The 22,179-nt window shown below is 44.0% G+C and overlaps 1 protein-coding gene across 2 annotated transcripts in view; it reads left to right on the top strand.

The window, feature by feature from the left end:
• nadka (NAD kinase a) overlaps positions 1–21,026 on the top strand; it is a 122,471-nt gene extending 101,445 nt beyond the window's left edge. The window contains exons 6-11 of one of the 2 annotated variants that reach the window (XM_059952417.1): positions 689–791; positions 6,269–6,417; positions 7,701–7,800; positions 9,670–9,827; positions 11,141–11,223; positions 17,061–21,026. In XM_059952417.1, coding sequence (XP_059808400.1) covers positions 689–791; positions 6,269–6,417; positions 7,701–7,800; positions 9,670–9,827; positions 11,141–11,223; positions 17,061–17,205 — 738 coding nt within the window. In that variant the 3' untranslated portion in view covers positions 17,206–21,026. The remainder of the gene's footprint in view (positions 1–688; positions 792–6,268; positions 6,418–7,700; positions 7,801–9,669; positions 9,828–11,140; positions 11,224–17,060) is intronic. The other variant, XM_059952418.1, reaches the window with a different exon arrangement.
• Positions 21,027–22,179: the final 1,153 nt, after the last annotated feature.

Raw genomic sequence — 22,179 nt, 5'->3', positions numbered from 1 at the left:
GAATAATGGCCAGTCATAAAACCCAGAGAGCGGGTCCCATTCCCGCAAAGAACCATAGTCAGTGTGTAACTCCAGGTCAGGGTCTTCAAAAGAATGGTGAAAGGGAAAAATGGAGATAGTAAAGATAAAAATAGAGTTGTTTCCGAAGATGCAAGCAAAGGAGTTGCTGTTAGGTGCCATTGACTCTCCTAAACTCCTCCTCCTTGCAGTGATTGTTTCCAAAAAAAAATGTGATTAATCCAATAGTTTATAGTTTGGTTTGCTGCCAGCAAATCACTGTGCTCACCCAGTGATATCCTAAACTGGAGGGAGCATAACTTTAAGGTGATTAAGAGGAGATTATAGAGACACTGACTGTCAGAGGTTTATTTTCTACAGAGAGTGGTGGGTGTGTGTGGAATATGATGCCAGAGTTGGTGGTAGAGGCAGATACATGAGGCACATTTCAGGACATCTTAGATAGGAGGATGTAGGAGGGAAGGGTTAGACTGATGTTAGAGTAGGTTAATAGGTCAGCACAACATCATGGGCTGAAGGGCCTGGTGTGTCCAGTATGTTCTGTTCCTGTTCAAAGTGGCCAATGTGTAGGATGGCTTATGATGTTTGCCTTAAATCCGCATGCGTGTCAAGGGAATAGCATTTGTTTGGATATAAAGGGTTTATTCTGACTCACCTTCATGTTTAACAGGGTAGTGTCCCACCGGTGATGGCTTTCCATCTTGGCTCCTTAGGATTCTTGACACCATTCAACTTTGACACCTACCAGTCACAGGTTACGCAAGTGATTGAAGGTACCACATGTTTGAGTATGATGAAGTAATCTCACCACCCTTGTGTGCATGCTGAAAGCTTAACTCTAATGGATATATATGAAATTACGCATTTCAAACATACATGAGTCATAGTCACAGGCACTGGCTATTTGAACATCATGTCCACAGTGAACACTAGTTATTTATCCATATTAACACCAGAAGACACAGGAGCAGAATTAGGCTATTTGGCCCATCAGGTCTGCTCTGCCAATCCATCATGGTTAATTTATTTTCCCTCTCAACCCCATTTTCCTGCCTTCTCCCATAACCTTTGACACCCTGACTAATCAAGAACCTATCAACTTTAAATATGCTCAATGACTTGGCCTTCACAGCCATCTGTAGCAATGAATTCCACGGATTCACCACCTCTGACTAAAGAAATCCCTCCTTATCTCTTTTCTAAATAGACTCCCCCACTATAGGAAAAATTCTCTCCACATCTACTCTATCTAGGCCTTTAAATAGTTGATAGATTTCTGATTCTTCTAAGCTCCAGTGAGTATAGGCTCAGACCCATCAATCGCTTCTCATAAGTTAACCCTCTTATTCCCAGAATCTCCTCTGGACTCTCTCCAATGCCAACACATCTTTTTATAGAAAAGTGACCCAAAACTGTTCCAATGATCCATAAAGCCTCAGCATTACATGCTTGCTCTTATATTCTAGTCATCTCAAAATGAATGCTAACATTGCTCTTACCCTGTTTAGCAGCCTCATATGTGGCACTTTGTCAAAGTCCTTCTGAAAATACAAATAAACAACATCCATTAATTCACTGTCTATCCTGCTTGTTATTTCCTCAACGAATTCCAACAGATTTGTTAGGCAAGATTTCTCCTGACTGACTTTGGCTTATTTTATCATGTACCTCCAAGTACCCCAAAACATCTTAAGACCATAAGACATAGGAGCAGTATTAGGCCATTCAGACAATCTAGTCTGCTCCACCATTTCATAATGGCTGATGCCAGATCCCACTCAACCCCATACACCTGCCTTCTCGCTATATTCTTTGATGGCCTGACTGATCAGTAAACTATTAACTTCTACCTTAAATATACCCACAGACTTGACCTCCACCGCAGTCTGTGGCAGAACATTCCACAGATTCACCACTCTCTGGCTAAAAAAATTTCTCCTTACCTCTGTTCTAAAAAGTCACCCCTCAATTCTGAGGCTGTGCCCTCTAGTTCTGGATAGCCCCATCATAGGAAACATCCTCTCCACATCCACCTTATCTAGTCCTTTCAACATTCGGTAGGTTTCAATGTGATCCCCACGCATTCTTCTAAATTCCAGTGACTACAGGCCCAAAGCTGCCAAACAGTAACTCATATGTTAACCCTTTCATTCCCAGAATCATCCCTGTGAACCTCCTCTGGATTCTCTCCAATGACAACACACCCTTTCTGAGAAATAACCCCTAAAACTATTGACAGTACTCCAAGTACAGCCTGACTAGTGTCTTATAAAGGCTCAGCATTATCTCCTTGCTTTTATATTCTATTCCCCTTGAAATAAATGCCAACATTGTATTTGACTTCTTTACCACAGACTCAACCTATAAATTAACCTTCTGGGAGTCTTGCATGAGGACTCCTCTGCACCTCTGATATTTGAATCTCCTCGCCATCTAGATAATAGTGCACACTATTGTTCCTTCTATCAAAATGCATTATCATACATTTCCCAACACTGTATTCCATCTGCCACTTTTTTGCCCATTCTTCCAATTTGTCTGTCCTGCTGCAATCACATTGCTTCCTCAGCACTACCTACCCCTCCACCTAACTTTGTATTATCTGCAAACTTTGCCAGAAAGACATCAATTCCATTATCTAAATCATTGACAAACAATGTGAAAAGTAGCAGCCCCATTTCTGACCTCTGAGGAGCACCACTAGTCACTGGTAGCTGACTAGAAAAAGCCCCTTTTATTCCCACTCACTGTCTCCTGCCTGTCAGCCATTCCTCTATCCATCCCAGTATCTTTCCTGTAACATGATTGGAATTTATCTTGTTAAGCGGCCTCATGTGGTACCTTATCAAATGCCTTCTGAAAATCCAAATAAATGACATCCACTGACTCCTTTGTCCACTCTGCTTGTTATTTTCTTGGAGAGCTCTAACAGATTTCTCAGGCAAGATTTCCCTTTACAGCATCCTTGCTGTCTTTGACTGATTTTATCATTAGTCTCCAAGTACTCTGAAACCTCATCCTTAATGATGGATTCCTACATCTTCCCAATCACTGAGGTCAGACTAACTGGCCTAAAATTTCCTTTCTTTGCCATCCTCCCTTCTTAAGGCGTGGAGTGATATTTGTAATTTTCCAGTTCTCCAGAGCCATTCCTGAATCCACTGATTCTTGGAAGATCATCACTTACACCTCCACAATCACTTCAGCCATTTCCTTCAGAACTCTGGGGAGTGCATAATCTGGTGCAGGTGACTTATCTACCTTAAGACCTTTCAGATTCCCAAGAATCTTCTCTCAAGATACGGTAACTTCACCCACTTCATGATCCCTGACCCCTGAAACTTCTACCACACTGCTAGTGTCTTCCACCCTGAAGACTGATGCAAAATGCTTATTCAGTTCTTTGTCCCTATTAATCCCTCCGGTATCGTGTTCCAGCAGCCCGATATCCACTTTTGCCTCTCTTTTACACTTTATGTATCTGAAGACACTTTTAATAATATTGGTTAGCTTAGTTTGGTATTCTATATTTTCATATATTTTCATTTACCTTATTGACTTTTTTAGTTGCCTTCTATTGATTTTTTAAAAGCTTCCCAATCTTCTAACTTCCCACTAATTTTTGCTCTATTATATGTCCTCTCTTTGACTTTTATGTTGTCTTTGACTTCTCTTGTTAGCCACAGTTGTGTCATCTTCCCTTCAGAATAATTTTTCCTCTTTGAGATGTATATGTCCTGTGCCTTTCGAATTGCTTCCTGAAATTCCAGCTATTGCTGCTCTGCCATCATCCCTGCCAGTGTTCTTTTCTAATCAATTCTGGTCAAAAGCTCCCTCATGCTTCTGTAGTTTCCTTTATTCCACTGTAATACTGATACATTTGACTTTAACTTCTCCTTCTCAAAATTTGGGGTGAATTCAATCATATTAAGGTTCTTTTACCTTAAGTTCTCTAATCAATTCCACTTCATTGCACAACCCCCAATACAAAATAACTGATCCCTTGTGGGCTCAACCATGAGCTGCTCTAAAAAGCCATCTCGTAGGCATTCTAGAAATTCCTCCTCCTGGAATCCAGCACCAACCTGATTTTCCCAGTCTATTTGCATATTGAAATCCCCCATGACCATTTTAACATTGCCCTTTTTGCATGTATTTTCATTGTAATTTGTAGGCCATTTCCTTACTACTGTTTGGGGGCCTGTATACAATACCCATCAGGGTATTTTTACCCTTGCAGTTCCTTAGCTATATTCACAAAGATTCAACATCTTCTGATCCTATCTCACTTGTTTTTAATGACTTGAGTTCATTTTTTACCAACAGAACAATGCCATGCCATCTGGCTTCCTGTCTGTTGTTTCGGTACAATGTGTATCCTCGTACATTGAGCTCTCAGTTATAATCTTCTTTCAGCCATGATTCAGTGATGCCCACAACATCATACCTGCCAATCTGCAACTGTGCTGCAAGTTCATCGACCTTATTCCATATACAGCACGCATTCAGATACACCTTCTGTCTTGTATTCGCCTTTTGAATTTAATTGAATTGACTTTATTACTTATATCCTTCATATACATGAGTAAAAATCTTTATGTTATGTCTCCGTCTAAATGTGCAATGTGCAATTTATAGTAATTTATAATAAACAGTATGTACAACAGGATAGTCAATGTAACATAGAAATACAATTGTATCAGCATGAATTAATCAGTCTGATGGCCTGGTGGAAGAAGCTGTCCTGGAGCCTAATGGTCCTGGCTTTTATGCCGAGGTACCATTTCCCTGATGGTAGCAACTGGAACAGTTTGTGGTTGGGGTGACTCAGGTCCCCAATGATCCTTCGGGCCCTTTTAACACACTTGTCTCTGTAAATGTCCTGAATCTTCCTGTGGGAAGTTCACATGTACAGATACACTGGGCTGTCCGCACCACTCTCTACAGAGTTCTGCGACTGAGGGAGGTACAGTTCACATCCCAGCCAGTCAGAATGCTCTTGATTGTGCCCCTGTAGAAAGTTCTTAGGATTTGGGGGCCCATACCAAACTTCTTCAACCGTCTGAGGTGAAAGAGGCGCTGTTCTGCCTTTTTCACTGCACAGCCGGTATGTACAAACTACGTGAGGTCCTCGGTGATGTTTATGCCAAGGAACGTGAAGCTGTTCATCCTCTCAACCCCAGATCCACTAATGTCAATAGGGATTAGTCTGCCTCCATTTCTCCTGTGTTTTTGTGACATTGAGGGAGAAGTTGATTTCTTGACACCACTCAGTCAGGGTGATGACTTCTCTGTAGGCTGCCTCATTATTATTTGAGATTAGGCCAATCAGTGTAGTATTGTCAGCAAATTTAATTAGCGGATTGGAACTGTGGGTAGAGACACAGTTATGGGTATACAGAGAGCAAAGGAAGGGGCTTAAGACACAGCTTGAAGGACACTTGTGTTGAGGGGCAGAGGTGATCTGACAGGAAGTCCAGGATCCAGCCACACAAGGCAGGGTGAAAGCTGAGGTCTCTGAGCTTCTTGTCAAGCCTGGAGGGAATTATGGTGTTGAATCCTGAACTGTAGTCCAAGAACAGTCCACCATTTTTTGATTTTGTCTGCCTTTTACATTTCAACTCATCCTGTTGACTACAATTTTGCCCTATCAGCAACCTCTCCTCACTACACATTGCCTGTTTGTAAACCAGCTACCTCATCTTCAGCCCTATTATCTGCCTTTCCTACGATACTTCGTGCATTGAAATATACGCAGCTCAGGACACTAGTTGCACCATGCTCAACCTTTTGATTGCTGACTCTGTCTGAGGTCTCGCCAATATCTGCCTCCACAGCCTCTCCACTAACTGTTCTGGCACTCTGGTTCCCATCGCCCTGCAACTCCAGTTTAAACCCAACCATGCAACGTTAACAAACCTGCCCACTAGGATATTAGTCCCCCTCCAGTTCAGGCACAAACCATCCCTTCTGTACAGGTCCCACCTTCCCTGCAAGAGAGCCCAATGATCCAAAAATCTTATGCAATACCAAATAATGCAATACCAAGAGAAGCTTCCCAAATCATGCATAGGATGCATACTAAACAATTACATGTATACTGGTAGTTAAATTGGCCCTGAATCTCATTGTCCTGAGCAATGAATATAAAGCTCTAAGCAGGTAATATGTTACGAAGCAAAGAAAAATAGCAATTAAATGGTGTAATTCAACAATGGTGATGAATGAGGGATCACTCTGTTGTCCTCAGGGAATGTCGCCATCACCCTGAGGAGCAGGCTCAAGGTGAAAGTGGTGAAAGAACACCATCCTGACCATCAGCACGGACTGGAGGAGAACGGGCTGATCAACACCATGTGTGGGGATGTCCACCCAAGGAAACAGGTCACCCACTACCAGGTGAGATCACAGCACCTAAGGGTTGGGGCAAGGGCCTGGTGGATGTGATGGGACGGCCACTGATCCATGAGGCTTCAGGGCTACAGTTGCCAGTTGAATACACTTGAGCTACTGGGTTTTGGAGAAGATGTGAAGTTCAAGTTCAAGTTTGATTGTCATTCAACCATTCAAATGAATAGCGTAAGTGAAACAGCGTTCCTCCAGAGCCACGGTACAAAGCACACGGCACATGAAGCACATATAGTTATAATAGCGGAAAACATACTGATCCTTGTTACAACTGAGACAGTGCAGCTCCCCCACCATCGGTCTCGCCAATGAATCAGTGAATCAGGCTAGCAGTGTCTCAAGCAGACAGCAAGTTGTCTGTCCCACTAGGGTCAGTACACTGGTCCTATACAATCCATGGAGCTGCCACAGCAGGGTGTAGGGCAGTGTGAGAGGTGGTTAACATCTCACACCATCCCCCTCCCAAAGGCATGCTCTCCACATAGAGATCTGGAGCCATGTACAAACACGTCCACCTGGCAAACCCATGCTCACTAGTTCCACTACCACCTAGTTGAACAACAATTTCCTCCTCAATCTTCCTCCTCCACCTGCTTCTTCCTTCTTCCTCCCCCTTCCCCCTGTTTCCTTCCTCCTCCTCACCCTCTTCCTCTTCTCCCCCTTCCTCCTCCCTCTTCCCCTCTCCTTCCTCCTCGCCCTTCCTCTTCCTCTTCCCCTTCCTTCTCTTCCCTTCCTCCTCACCCCTTCCTCCTCACCCCTTCCTCCTCACCCCTTCCTCCTCACCCCTTCCTCCTCACCCCTTCCTCCTCACCCCTTCCTCCTCACCCCTTCCTCCTCACCCCTTCCTCCTCACACCTTCCTCCTCACACCTTCCTCCTCCTCCCTCTTCCTCCCCCCCTTCTCCTCCTGCTCCTCTTCCTCTTTGTCCTTTAACTATGGGGCATAGATTGCCAACAGCAGCTCATCAGATCCTCTATCCAGGGCCAGTCTTTCAAGTTATCCATTTTCGAAGTGTAGTCCATCTTCAAAGACCCATCCTCTCTCAGGATGAGATCCTGAAGCTTCTTTTGACGTTTCTCTTGTACTGGTTTTTATGGAATGGAGTTGCTAGCACCATGCCCAAACCTCCTGTTTTCGCAGTCAGGCTTGGGCCAGTCCTATGTCATATGGGCTTATGGTCCCCCATCCTTACTCTGGCGTGTCCCCTCTTCTCTTTGAAACCACTGATCTCTAGAATCAGAGATTTAATGATTCCCTCCTCTCCATTCCTTAAGGTCCTGAATGAAGTTGTGGTTGACCGTGGTCCTTCTTCGTACCTCTCTAATGTGGACTTGTTTCTGGATGGACGCCTTATAACCACGGTGCAGGGAGATGGTGAGTGCAGAGCTGGTTCCACCATCCTGACAAAAGCCCTGCAGTGGTCTTGTCACCAAGGATGCGCTCAAACTGATCTCTGAATTTAGGTGTCAAAGCAAGACTCGAGTTCTGCAAAAAAATTTCAACTTGCCATTATTTGCATTTAGCACAGGAATATTAGGTGGTGGGAGAAGATTTAGTTCTTGTCAACACTTTCCTACCTCCCAGGTCACCTGTCCTTGACCAGGTGTTCAGCCATTTGGAGCTTCACTGAGAGTTTTCAGTTTGAGATTTCATCTCACAATCTTATACGTCAGCTGCTGAAATGTGTTTCTGTCAGCAGTTTTGATGCAAGCTGAGTGTGACAGATTTATTTTGTCTATTACATTTATCCTTCAGAAAAGAAGAAGAAATATTCCATATTATTTCACTTGAGCACTTTTAGGTCCCACATCTGTGCTGACATTGGAGAGGGTCTAGAGGAGGTTCATCAGAATGATTCCAGGAATGAAAGGGTTAAAAATAAAGAACATTTGATGGCTCTAGGCCTGTTCTCATTTGAGTTTAGAAGAATGAGAGAGAATCTCATTGAAACCTATTAAATATTGAAAGGCCTAGACAGAATGGATGTGGAGAGGATGTTTCCTACAGTGGGAGAGTCTAGGACCAGAGAACACAGCCTCAGAATAGAGAGATATCCATTTAGAATTGAGATGTGGAGGAATTTGGTGGAGTGTGTGGAACTCATTGCCACAGAGAATTTAGTATATTCAAAATGGAGGTTGATAGGTTCTTGATTAGTCAGAGTATCAAAGATTACGGGGAGAAGACAGGAGAATGGGATTGAGAGGGATAATAAATCAGCCATGATTGAATGGTGGAGCAGACTCAATGGGCCAAATGGCATAATTCTGCTCCTGTGTCTTATGGGGGTAGGGTCGCCTCACTGGTATTACTGGGGGTAGGGTCACCTCACCGGTATTACTGGGGGTAGGGTCGCCTCACCGGTATTACGGGGGTAGGGTCGCCTCACCAGTATTACTGGTGGTAGGGTTGCCTCACTAGTATTACTGGGGGTAGTACGCCTCACCAGTATTACTGGAGTCGCCTCACTGGATTACTGGGGGTAGGGTCGCCTCACTGGTATTACTGGGGGTAGGGTCACCTCACCGGTATTACTGGGGGTAGGGTCGCCTCACCGGTATTACGGGGGTAGGGTCGCCTCACCAGTATTACTGGAGTCGCCTCACTGGATTACTGGGGGTAGGGTCGCCTCACTGGTATTACTGGAGTCGCCTCACTGGATTACTGGGGGTAGGGTCGCCTCACTGGTATTACTGGGGGTAGGGTCACCTCACCGGTATTATGGGGGTAGGGTCGCCTCACCGGTATTACGGGGGTAGGGTCGCCTCACCAGTATTACTGGAGTCGCCTCACTGGTATTATGGGGGTAGGGTCGCCTCACCGGTATTATGGGGGTAGGGTCGCCTCACCAGTATTACTGGAGTCGCCTCACTGGATTACTGGGGGTAGGGTCACCTCACCGGTATTATGGGGGTAGGGTCGCCTCACTGGTATTACTGGAGGTAGGGTCACCTCACCGGTATTACTGAGGGTAGGGTCGCCTCACCGGTATTATGGGGGTAGGGTCGCCTCACCAGTATTACTGGGGGTAGGGTTGCCTCACTAGTATTACTGGAGTCGCCTCACCAGTATTACTGGAGTCGCCTCACTGGATTACTGGGGGTAGGGTTGCCTCACCGGTATTACTGGAGTCGCCTCACTGGATTACTGGGGGTAGGGATGCGTCACTAGTATTACCATGGTTTCAGCTGAGTCAGCTTAAAAAAGTGATGCAGTCTGATGAATCTGGACATTCCCCCACAGGGGTAATCGTCTCGACGCCGACAGGAAGTACGGCGTATGCAGCAGCAGCAGGAGCATCCATGATCCATCCCAACGTGCCAGCGATCATGATCACGCCCATCTGTCCTCATTCGCTCTCCTTCCGGCCCATCGTCGTCCCGGCAGGAGTGGAGCTGCAGGTAATGAGCCTCCGGCCTGGGGCTGTGGTGTTCTCCCCTTGTGTGATTGGTTGATACCCTGCTGTAAGTGGGTGTCTTCCCCGTCAGGTTCATTATCACTGACATGTGCCATGAAACTTGTTTCACGTCCCTCTGTCCCGTCCTGAGTCTGCTGTTCTGTAATAGTAGTAGTTCTGTAACCAGTAGTCAGAGAACACTACAGCACAGTAAGGTCCTTCAGCCCATCCAGTCCATGCTGAACCATTTAAACTGCCTCTTCACATTGACCCTCATCTGGACCATTGCCTTCCAGACCCCTCCATTCCTAAACTCCTTTGACAAAATTTTTAAACGGCCAATTAATTGTCACAATCTCCATCACTGCAGAATTCCATCATCTTGGGAATGACAAAATCTGCTTTCTTTTAACATAAGTACATCTGTCCCATTGAGCCTGCACCTACATATTCAATAAGATCATGTCTGATCTGGACGTGGACTCTGCTCTACCTACCAGCCTTTTCCCAGAACCCTTAATTCCCCTGCTGTGCAAGTATCAATCTAACTGTGTCTTAAGTATATTAAGGCTGAAGTATATTAAGGAAATCTACTGATTTCCTGGGCAGAGAATTCCACAGATTCTCTGCTCTCTGGGAAAATCAGTATCTCCTCATCTCCATCCTAAATCTATTCCCCTTAATCTTGAGACTATATCACCTAGTTCTAGTCTCACTTATCAGTGGAAAATACATTTTTGCATAGTCTCTTTATAAAGAGAAAGAACATACAATTTTATAGCCAGTACAGGCCCTTCGGCCCACAATGTTGTGTCAACCTTTTAACCTACTCTAAGATCAATCTAACCTTTCACTCCCACATAATCTACCATTTTCTATCTTAATATATCTGCCTCTACCACCCCCCCTAAAGCATCCATCACTTTGTGCTTTAAAAAAAAAACCTACCTCTGTCATCCCTCTTATACTTCCTTCCAATCACAAAATAATGCCCAACAGTGCCATTTCTGTCTTGGGAAAAAGTCTCTGGCTGTTCGTTTATCATCTTGTACACCTCTATCAAATCACCTCTCATCCTCCTTTGCTCCAAAGAGAAAAGCCATAGCTCGCTCAACTAATGCTCATAAGGCTGTGCTAAGCAGAGGTTTGACATTGTTTCCACACGGTGTTATGTTGTAATGGAGCTGAAACAGAGTGCACTGGATTCTGATGTCATTGTGGCCCTGACTGATGCTCTGACACATATCGGGGATTGCCCATGGTTTCCGTTCTAGTTCAGACACAGCCTGATCCTAACTGGGGAAATTATCCTTCCAGGTAATGCTGTCTCCGGACACCAGGAATACTGCCTGGGTCTCGTTCGATGGTCGGAAGCGGCAGGAGATCTGTCACGGGGACAGGTGAGTGGTGGCTGTGCATACTGGGTACGGCTGTGGGTCTCTCCCCTGCCTGGTGAGGTTTATGACCCTCATGTCCTGCCAGGTTCATCACAGGGTGCAGGGGTCAGCGATTGTAATAATTCTGTGAATGAAAGGATCACTGTAACCCCTGCGTCGCCCAGTTTTGTATTTACTGAGATTCACTGCAAACATTTACGGTTCTTCCCACTGGGTGTTTCCTGTAACAGAATGAATTAGACCATAAGATATAGGAGCAGAATAAAACCATTTGGCCCATGGAGTCTGCTCTGCCATTTCCTCTCAGCCCCAATCTCTTCCCTTCTTCCTGTATCCCCTCAGATGCCCTGAAAATCAAAAATCTATTAATCTGTGCCCTAAATATACTTAAAGACTTGGTCTCCATTGCTGCCTGTGGTAAAGAACTCCACAGATTCACCACACCCTAGCTAAAGAAACTCCTCTTCATTTCTGTTTTAAAAGAACACCCCTGAATTCTGAGGCTGTCCCCTCTGGTCTTAGACTCTCATATTATAGGAAACATCTTCTCCACATCCACTCTATCAAGGCCTTTCACCATTCGATAGGTTTCAATGAGGTCACCTTTCATTCTTCTGAATTCTAGTGAATACAGGCCCATTCTTGATATGATAAGCCATTCAATCCTGGAATTTTTGTGAACCTCCTTTGAATCCTCTCCAGTTTCAGCACAGCCCTTAGATAAAGGGCTCAAATCTGCTCACAATACTCCAAATGGGGCCTCACCAGTGCTTTATAAAGTTTCAACATTACATTCTTGCTTTCATATTCTAATCCTCTTGAAATGAATGCTAACATTGCATTTACCCTCCACACTGCAGACTCAACCTGCAAATTAACCTTTAGGCATGTCTGCACAAGGTCTCCCAAATCCCTTTGCGCTTCAGTTTTTTGTATTTTCTGACCACTTAGAAAATAGTCAACCCTTTCATTTCTTCTACCTCCTGCCAATTAGCCACTGCTTTATCTGTACTAGAATCTTTCATGTAATACCATGGACTTGTAGCTCGTTAAAAAGCCTGATGTGTGGCACCTTGTCAAAGGCCTTCTGAAAATCCAAGTACACAAGTCAACCAATTCTCCTTTGTCTACCCTGCTTGTTATTTTTTTTCAAAGAATTCCAACAGATTTGTCAGGCAATGTTTTCCCTTGAGGAAACCATGCTGACTATGGCCTGTTTTATCATGTGCCTCCAAGTATCTTGAGACCTCATCCTTAATAAACAACTCCAACGTCTTCCCAACCACTGAGTTCAGGCTAACTAATCTAGAGTTTCCTTTCTTCTGTCTCTCTCCCTTCTTGAAAATTGGAGTGACATTTGCAATTTCCCAGTCTTCCAGAACCATTCCATTCATTAGTAAGATCATTACTAATGGCTCCACAATCTCTTCAGCAACCTCTTTCAGAACCCTGGGGCGTACATCATCTGTTCCAGGTGGCTTATCTACCTTCAGACCTTTCAATTTCCCAAGAACCTTCTCGTTAGTAATGGAAACTTCACTCACTTCTGACGCCTGACATCTAGAACTTCCACCATACTGTTAGTGTCTTCCACTGTGAAGACTGATGCAAAATACTTACTCAGTTTGTCGGCCGTCTCTTTGCTCCCCATTACTACCTCTCTAGCATAGTTTTCCAGTGGTCCGATATCCACTTTCACCTCTCTTTTACACTTCATATATCTTAAGAGATTTTTGACATCCTCTTTAGTATTATTGGCTAACTTATTTTCATATTCCATCTTTACTTTTTAATAACATTTTTAGTTGCCTTCTGTTGATTTTTAAAAGCTTCCCAATCCTCTAACTTCCCACTAATTTTTGCTCTATTATATGCTCTCTCTTTGGCTTTTATGTTGGCTTTGACTTCTCTTGTCAGCCACGGTTGTGTCATCTTTCCTTTAGAATACTTCTTCCTCTTTGGGATGTATATATCCAGTGCCTTCTGAATTGCTTCCAGAAATTCCAGCCATTGCTGCTCTGCTTTCATCCCTGCCACTGTTCTTTACCAATCAATTCTTGCCAACTCCTCTCTCATGCCTCTGTAATTCCCTTTACTCGACTGTAATACTGATACAGCTGACTTAGAAACATAGAAAATAGGTGCAGGAGTAGGCCATTCAGCCCTTTGAGCCTGCACTGCCATTTAGTATGATCATGGCTGATCATCCAACTCAGAACCCTGTACCTGCTTTCTCTCCATACCCCCTGATCCCTTTAGCCACAAGGGCCATATCTAATTTCCTCTTAAATATAGCCAATGAACCGGCCTCAACTGTTTCCCGTGGCAGAGAATTTCACAGATTCACCACTCTCTGTGTGAAGAAGTTTTTCCTCATCTCGGTCCTAAAAGGCTTCCCCTTTATCCTTAAACTGTGAACCCTCGTTCTGGACTTCCCCAACATCGGAAACAATCTTCCTGCATCTAGCCTGTCCAATCCCTTTAGAATTTTATACGTTTCAATAAGATCCCCCCTCAATCTTCTAAATTTCAGTGAGTATAAGCCTAGTCGATCCAGTCTTTCTTCATATGAAAGTCCTGCCATCCCAGGAATCAATCTGATGAACCTTCTCTGTACTCCCTTTATGGCAAGAATGTCTTTCCTCAGATTAGGGGACCAAAACTGCACACAATATTCTAGGTGCGATCTCACCAAGGCCTTGTACAACTGCAGTAGAACCTCCCTGCTCCTGTACTCAAATCCTTTTGCTATGAATGCCAACATACCATTTGCCTTTTTCACCGCCTGCTGTACCTGCATGCCCACCTTCAATGACTGGTGTACAATGACACCCAGGTCTCATTGCATCTCCACTTTTCCTAATCGGCCACCGTTCAGATAATAATCTGTTTTCCTGTTCTTGCAACCAAAGTGGATAACCTCACATTTATCCACATTAAATTGCATCTGCCATGAATTTGCCCACTCACCTAACCTATCCAAGTCACCCTGCATCCTCTTAGCATCCTCCTCACAGCTAACACCGCCGCCCAGCTTCATGTCATCTGCAAACCTGGAGATGCTGCATTTAATTCCCTCATCTAAATCATTTATATATCGTAAACAACTGGGGTCCCAGCACTGAGCCTTGCGGTACCCCACTAGTCACTGCCTGCCATTCTGAAAAGGTCCTGTTTACTCCCACTCTTTGCTTCCTGTCTGCCAACCGATTCTCTATCCACATCAATACCATACCCCCAATACCGTGTGCTTTAAGTTTGCACACTAATCTCCTGTGTGGGACCTTGTCAAAAGCCTTTTGAAAATCTAAATATACCACATCTACTGGCTCTCCCCTATCCACTCTACTAGTTACATCTTCAAAAAATTCTGTAAGATTCGACAGACATGATTTTCCTTTCACAAATCCATGCTGACTTTGTCTGATGAATTCATCTCTTTCCAAATGTGCTGTTATCACATCTTTGATAACCTACTCTAGCATTTTCCCCACCACCAATATCAGACTAACTGGTCTATAGTTCCCCAGTTTCTCTCTCCCTCCTTTTTTAAAAAGTGGGGTTACATTAGCCACCCTCCAATCCTCAGGAACTAATCCAGAATCTAAGGAGTTTTGAAAAATTATCACTAATGCATCCACTGTTTCTTGGGCTACCTCCTTAAGCATTCTGGGATGCAGACCATCTGGCCCTGGCAATTTATCTGCCTTTAATCCCTTCAATTTACCTAACACCACTTCCCTACTAACATGTATTTCCCTCAGTTCCTCCATCTCACTAGACCCACGGTCCCTTACTATTTCCGGAAGATTATTTATGTCCTTCTTAGTGAAGACAGAACCAAAGTAGTTATTCAATTGGTCTGCCATGTCTTTGTTCCCTATGATCAATTCACCCGTTTCTGACTGTAAAGGACCTGCATTTGTCTTGACCAATCTTTTTCTTTTCACGTACCTATAAAAGCTTTTACAGTTAGTTTTTATGTTCCCTGCCAGCTTTCTCTCATAATCTTTTTTCCCTTTCCTAATTAAGCCCTTTGTCCTCCTCTGCTGGTCTGTGAATTTCTCCCAGTCCTCAGGTGTGCCACTCTTTTTTTTTTGCTAATTTAAATGTTTCTTCTTTGGACTTGATACTATCCCTAATTTCCCTTGTCAGCCACGGGTGCACTACCTTCCCTGGTTTATTCTTTTGCCAAACTGGGATGAACAATTGTTGTAGTTCATCCATGCAATCTTTAAATGCTTGCCATTGCATATCCACCGTCAACCCTTTAAGTATCATTTGCCAGTCTATCTTAGCTAATTCACGTCTCATACCTTCAAAGTTACCCTTCTTTAAGTTCAGAACCTTTGTTTCTGAATTAAGTATGTCACTCTCCATCTTAATGAAGAATTCCACCATATTATGGTCACTCTTACCCAAGAGGCCTTGCACGACAAGATTGCTAACTAACCCTTCCTCATTGCTCAATACCCAATCTAGAATGGCCTGCTCTTTAGTTGGTTCCTCGACTTGTTGGTTCAGAAAACCATCCCGCATACATTCCAAGAAATCCTCTTCCTCAGCACCCTTACCAATTTGGTTCACCCAATCTATATGTAGATTGAAGTCACCCATTATAACTACTGTTCCTTTATTGCACGCATTTCTAATGTCCTGTTTAATGCCACCCCCAACCTCACTACTACTAGGTGGCCTGTACACAACTCCCACCAGCGTTTTCTGCCCCTTATTTATGCAGCTCTACCCATATCGATTCCACATCCTCCAGGCTAATGTCCTTCCTTTCTATTGTGTTAATCTCCTCTCTAACCAGCAATGCTACCCCACCTCCTTTTATTTCCTGTCTATCCTTCCTGAATATTGAATATCCCTGGATGTTGAGCTCCCATCCTTGGTCACCCTGGAGCCATATCTCTGTGATCCCAACTATATCATATTCATTAATAACTATCTGCACATTCAATTCATCCACCTTGTTACGAATGCTCCTCGCATTGACACACAAAGCCTTCAGGCTTGTTTTTACAACACTCTCAGCACTTATACAATTATGTTGAAAAGTGGCTCTTTTTACTTTTTGCCCTGGATTTGCCTGCCTGCCACTTTTACTTTTCACCTTACTACTTTTTGCTTCTACCCTCATTTTATACCTCTCTGTCTCTCTGCACTTGTTCCCATTCCCCTGCCACATTAGTTTAAAGCCCCCTGAACAGCAGTAGCAAACACTACCCCTAGGACATTGGTTCCAGTCCAGCCCAGGTGCAGACCGTCCTGTTTATACTGGTCCCACCTCCCCCAGAACTGGTTCCAATGCCCCAGAAATTTGAATCCCTCCCCCTTGCACCATTTTTCAAGCCATGTATTCAACTGAAATATCCTCCTAGTTCTACTCTGACTAGCACTTAGCTTCAGCACTAGCTCCGACTTTAGCTTCTCCTTCTCAAATTTCAGGGTGAATTCAATTATATTACGATCACTTGTCCCTAAGAGTTCTTTTACCTTAAGCGCTCTAATCTATTCTGGTTCATTGCCCAATACCAATCCAGAATAGCTGATCCTCTAGTGGGCTCAGCCATGAGCTGCTCTAAAAAGCCATCTCTTAGACATTCTAGAAATTTCCCCTCTTGGAATCCAGCACGAACCTGATTTTCCCAATATACCTGCAAATTGAAATCCCCCAATGATCTAAACATCTTATGCCTCCCTCCTACACCAACTCCTTAGCCACATTATCAAACTGGAGCATCAGAGTCTGATGTGATTATGAAGTGGGAATCTGAGGCCAGGTGGGGTGGAACAACTGTTTGAATGCTCACACAAACATCCTTTCCCCTCAGCATTTCCATCACTACCTCTTGCTACCCGGTGCCATCGATCTGCTTCAGGGATCCTGTGAATGACTGGTTTGAGAGCCTAGCTGAGTGTTTACACTGGAACGTGCGGAAGAAGCAGGGTCAACTGCCAGGGTTGAAGGAGAACTGAGCAGAGGCCCTCTCCAAGCCTGGAGAACCGTCCTCGGCTTCTGAACTTCACCAACACCATTCCGACAAATCTGAAGAATTGGACTTTGCCTGGTGTGCCTTGAACACTGAAACAAACTTCATAGCTCCCCTCTTTCCACCACATTTGGTTTTGATTTGGAACAGTTGAGGTTTGAACACAAGTTGTTGATGAAGCGTTTGAAACTGTGAGCTTCATACAAAAATTGTGGTGTTGTGTTTCTAACGATGATGTTCTTTAATGTGATCACAGACTGGATGTGGAGGATTTGCACTGATATTTCTCAAACATCTGTGTCATATCAGGAGCTTGGAAGTGACACATTGATTGCTTTGACTTATATCATTCTGAGATTGGAGTAAGCCCCGAGACAACAGCACATCACTGAGGGGTTTTGACTTCGAGTTCGGAGCCCTGTCTACTGCAGGTACCCCATGGGAAACGTTGCATGTGATGACCTTTCTCCTGCACTCTGTGAGCCCAAGGTTAGCCACTGCCACAGACCACCATGCGTCAAGGGTGTGACACCTCCCCCTAGTCTGCACCTTCTGGCCTCCACAACACTAAAACATTTTGTTGTAAAATTTGTTGCCCTCAAAGTTTGTGAGCACTTCAAGAAATGGAGACTACTTTGGTTGTTTGAAGCAATAAAACACACATATGTTCTTTATTGATTGAAGATGGTGAGGTGATTATATCAAAATTTACTACAGTTAAACTTAAGTGTTTAAGTATTGAGATCAAAAGAACATTGCTTTAAGTGCAGGTAAGGGAAAACTCTGCTCCCTTCCAATGTCCCAGGTCTCAGCAATTCCTGATGGTGAAATACAAAGTCTGCCTTGTGCCTCCCACTCGGTTTGAATGTAACTTCCATAAGACCATAAAGACATGGGAGCAGAATTAGGCCATCTGGCCCATTGAGTCTGCTCCACCATTCCATCATGGCTGATTTATTACCCCTCTCAACCCCATTTCCTGCCTTCTCCCTGTAACATTTGATGCCCTGACTAATCAAGAACATATTAACCTCTGCTTGGTTTGAATGTAACTTCCATAAGACCATAAAGACATGGGAGCAGAATTAGGCCATCTGGCCCATTGAGTCTGCTCCACCATTCCATCATGGCTGATTTATTACCCCTCTCAACCCCATTTCCTGCCTTCTCCCTGTAACATTTGATGCCCTGACTAATCAAGAACATATTAACCTCTGCTTGGTTTGAATGTAACTTCCATAAGACCATAAAGACATGGGAGCAGAATTAGGCCATCTGGCCCATTGAGTCTGCTCCACCATTCCATCATGGCTGATTTATTACCCCTCTCAACCCCATTCTCCTGCCTTCTCCCTGTAACATTTGATGCCCTGACTAATCAAGAACATATTAACCTCTGCTTTAAATATACCCAATAACTTGCCTCACAGCCATCTGTGGCAGTTATTTCCACAGGTTCACATATTACTCACTGAATCCTAAGGTCAAGACTTTCCCATGGGTCAATATCACTCACTATATTAGAGACAGAGTTATTAGATCAGTGGGTTTTGAACCTGATTTACATATCACCAGCACTGTAACAAGCTCCTCAGGCAGTTGGACAATGTTTTGTTCCTGGCACCCAGAAAGAATGATTGGCTGGGTCTCAGAGCATCTTGTTGCTTTGTGTGTTGGTCAAACTTGGTAGCATCTGTGGGGAAAACGAATTCTCAACATCTCAGATTGAAACCCTGAACCAGGCCTGTACAGGGTTTTGACCCCAATAGTTGACAATTCTGTTCCCTCCATAGATGTTGCTTGAACTGCTAAGTTTCTCCAGCAGATTGTGTGTCTCTCCACATCCCAACGTCTGCAGTCTCCCGTGTCTCCAAGAAAGTCTCATTCCTTTTTTTGGTGATCAGTCACCTGGTTGTGGAGGTGGCTGATCTTTCAGATGACTGGACAAGGCTTAAATCTTGACCCCTCCTGCAGAGGGCACTGACGTCGCTGGTGCTGGAATTCATTTTGATTTTCACAGTTTGGTGTTGTTCAATCCATCATTGTGACTCGTGCAGCCAGGGTTCATGATGAGATAGAAAGTGTGCACAGGGGAGTTTGGACAATTCTGCTGTTGTGTGTGAGTGTCTGTCTGTATGTGAGGGTATGTTTGTATGAGTGTGTGATTCCTGCAAGAGTCTGAGGGTAATGGGGAGAGAATGAATCTATCCCTCCCTGGAGGAGGGGTGTTCAGAGAGAGAGAGAGAGAGAGAGAGATGTGTCCAGTCTCTGTCCACAGCAGAGTGGTCAAGGCAGCATCCCGGGGTTGCTGTTCCAATCCAAGAACCGGATTCTGTCTGGACCCTTACTGTTTTAATCCACAACAGGAGAGTTGCCTGTGCTTAGCTTCCACATACCTGCACTCGAGCTTGTGTACTTTACCTATGCCATCTGAAAATGGCTGCCTGCTATATATTTCACTCACAGACCTGAACTTTCAAAGGTTTGCTGGTTGAGTCTTCGTTGACATTGTGCTGTAAAGTATTAATTTATTAAGAAGCTGTGTTTGTTATAAGCAGATCTCTTTGCTACCTTGGGTGGAATGCTGGAATGTGAGGGTCATAATTTTCTGTGTTAACACGTTATACAGCAGTTGGAAGGACTTTCCAAGTTAGCTTCTGCAGAAGGTCCGTGGCCTCCTCTTCTGTCACAAGGAGGCCACTCTCAGGTTGGAGGAGCAACATATTTTGTCTAGATAGCCTCCAACTTGGTGGCATGAACATCAATCTTTTTTTTCCAACTTCCAGTAATGTTTTTCCCTCCCCTCTTTTCAATTCTCCACTCTGGCCTCCTCCTCACCTGCCTGTCACCTCCCCCTGGTGCTCCTCCTCCTTCCTTTTCTCCCATGATCCACGATCCACTCATATCAGATTCCTCCATCTCTAGCCATTTACCTTTTCCACCTAACATTTCCCAGCTTCTTACTTCATCCCCTATGCCCCACACACTTGGCTTCACCGTTCACCTTCTAGCTTGTCCTCCTCCCCCTCCCTGCAACTTCTTACTCTGGCATCTCCCTCCTTCCTTTCCAGTCCTGAAAAATGGTCTCGGCCCAAAACATCCATTTATTCATTTCCATAGATGCTGCCTGACTTGCTACGTTCCTCTAGCATTTTGTGTGTGTTGATATTTATAACCCACCTGATTCATTTAAATCACCATAGATTTTTAATTAGTCATTCTTATTTACTTTCCAAAAGTATCGTGTGCAGCGGACTGCAACCTTTTGATACTGGGCCAGTGTAAACATCCCAGATATCAGAATATTTACCAATACCTGGAGATGTGGTTAAAATTGTGCAGAATTTAAACTTAAACCAACTGCCTCTTGTAAATAAATCACTTTAACCTGTGCAATTTTATCACAACTGAGTTTTTTAGTTAAGTTAAATACTGTTGATTTACAATTATGATAATTGTCACAGTCTGTATCAGTCTCTGCTGGGTCTGATTTGAAATTTACCAGTTGTATAGCAACATGGGAGCTTCTTGATAACCTGTTTGACAATGTCCAATGTTTCTGAAGTTCCTATTTAGGATTTTTACTCAGTTTTGGGGGTTTTTTTGTAACCGAATAAAAAGTGGATAAAGCAGTAACAAAGTTTAGCCATTGAACTTGGTAATAACAAATTAACTAGCTTCTGAATTTGAACTGGGATCATGCTTTTTGTTTGAGACTATGTTTGTTGGATAATGAGTAAAATTGTCACATGTAGGACACTATTTTTCAAATCTTTTACCAAATAAATTAACCTGTATTTTATAGAATTGTGCTTCTGAAAGTGTGCTTTCTCAGATACGGATTGCGTAGTTAAACTATCCATGATTCATAACACCAGAATGATCCCGAACAATCGCCCCAATGTCCTCACCTTGGACCTCGAGGGTCAGCTGGATTTGATCTTTCTGTCAGAGGAAACCTTCTCTTTCTCAGTAGGTCCTTGTTATGGTTTAGCTGTTTGGGAAAACAAACAAACTGGATCCCGATGAAGATGAGAACTGTGTGGGTGAATCGTACACAATCCTCAGGAGTCAGCATTGCAACACAGTCACTCCGTTTTAACCGAGTCCGCTCAGCTGAAAGTCAAGAGCATTGGTGATGGGTGCTGAATCTGTACCCAATTACCTGATTAGTGACAATTAGTCCTCATTCTTTCCGAGAAGGAAGTGAAATTAGAGCAAGTGGTGTGTATGGGAATAAATAGTGTATTTAAACTATTTAAATCTGTGTTAAATAGTTTAAGTTACTTGAGTGTACTCTTACAAAATGCTGGAGGAACTCAGCAGGTCAGACAGCATCCGTGGAGAAGAATAAAGAGTTGACTTTTTAGGCTGAGACCCTTCAGGACTGTTTATTAATTTCCATGGATGCTGCCTGATTTGCTGAGTTCCTCCAGCATTTTGTGTGTGTTGCTTTCGGTTTCTAGCATCTGCAGAATCTTTTGTGTTCAATGTATTCGGCTGTTGAACACCAACTCGTGGTAGATGAGAATCCCACCTCACCAGCCACCGCCCCACTCCCAGACATCGAGGGAATCCACAGTTTCTTGCCCGGTGTATCCAGTGATGGTAGCCTACTGAAGGTGGCAGGAACTGAATCTGATTACCTCTTGAATGGAGGGGCTGGTAGGGGGCACCGGGCTGCTCAAGTCTAGTCCACCCCCAGCTCCCAGATCTGCAGACAGTCTGTCTGCTGCTGCCCCACTCCCAGATGTCTGGACACTCAGTCTCCAACTGCCCCACTGCCAGATGCTGCGCCTTCTGTCAGTGTCCCAGATGTCTGAGTGGTTCAATGTTTCCAGCCTGGTATCACCCTGGAGTTAGAATCAGGCACACAGTGAATACGTCAAATGTGGCTACTGTCAGTCAAACCAAATTCATACAAGTTCAACAGACGATGTTGCAGAGTGGGGAGGACAGT

Source organism: Hypanus sabinus, chromosome 27 (assembly GCF_030144855.1).
Source record: "Hypanus sabinus isolate sHypSab1 chromosome 27, sHypSab1.hap1, whole genome shotgun sequence".
Taxonomy (NCBI): Eukaryota; Metazoa; Chordata; class Chondrichthyes; order Myliobatiformes; family Dasyatidae; genus Hypanus; species Hypanus sabinus.
The sequence above is the reverse complement of the archived record's forward strand: the minus strand, read 5'-3'. Positions and strand labels throughout refer to the sequence as shown.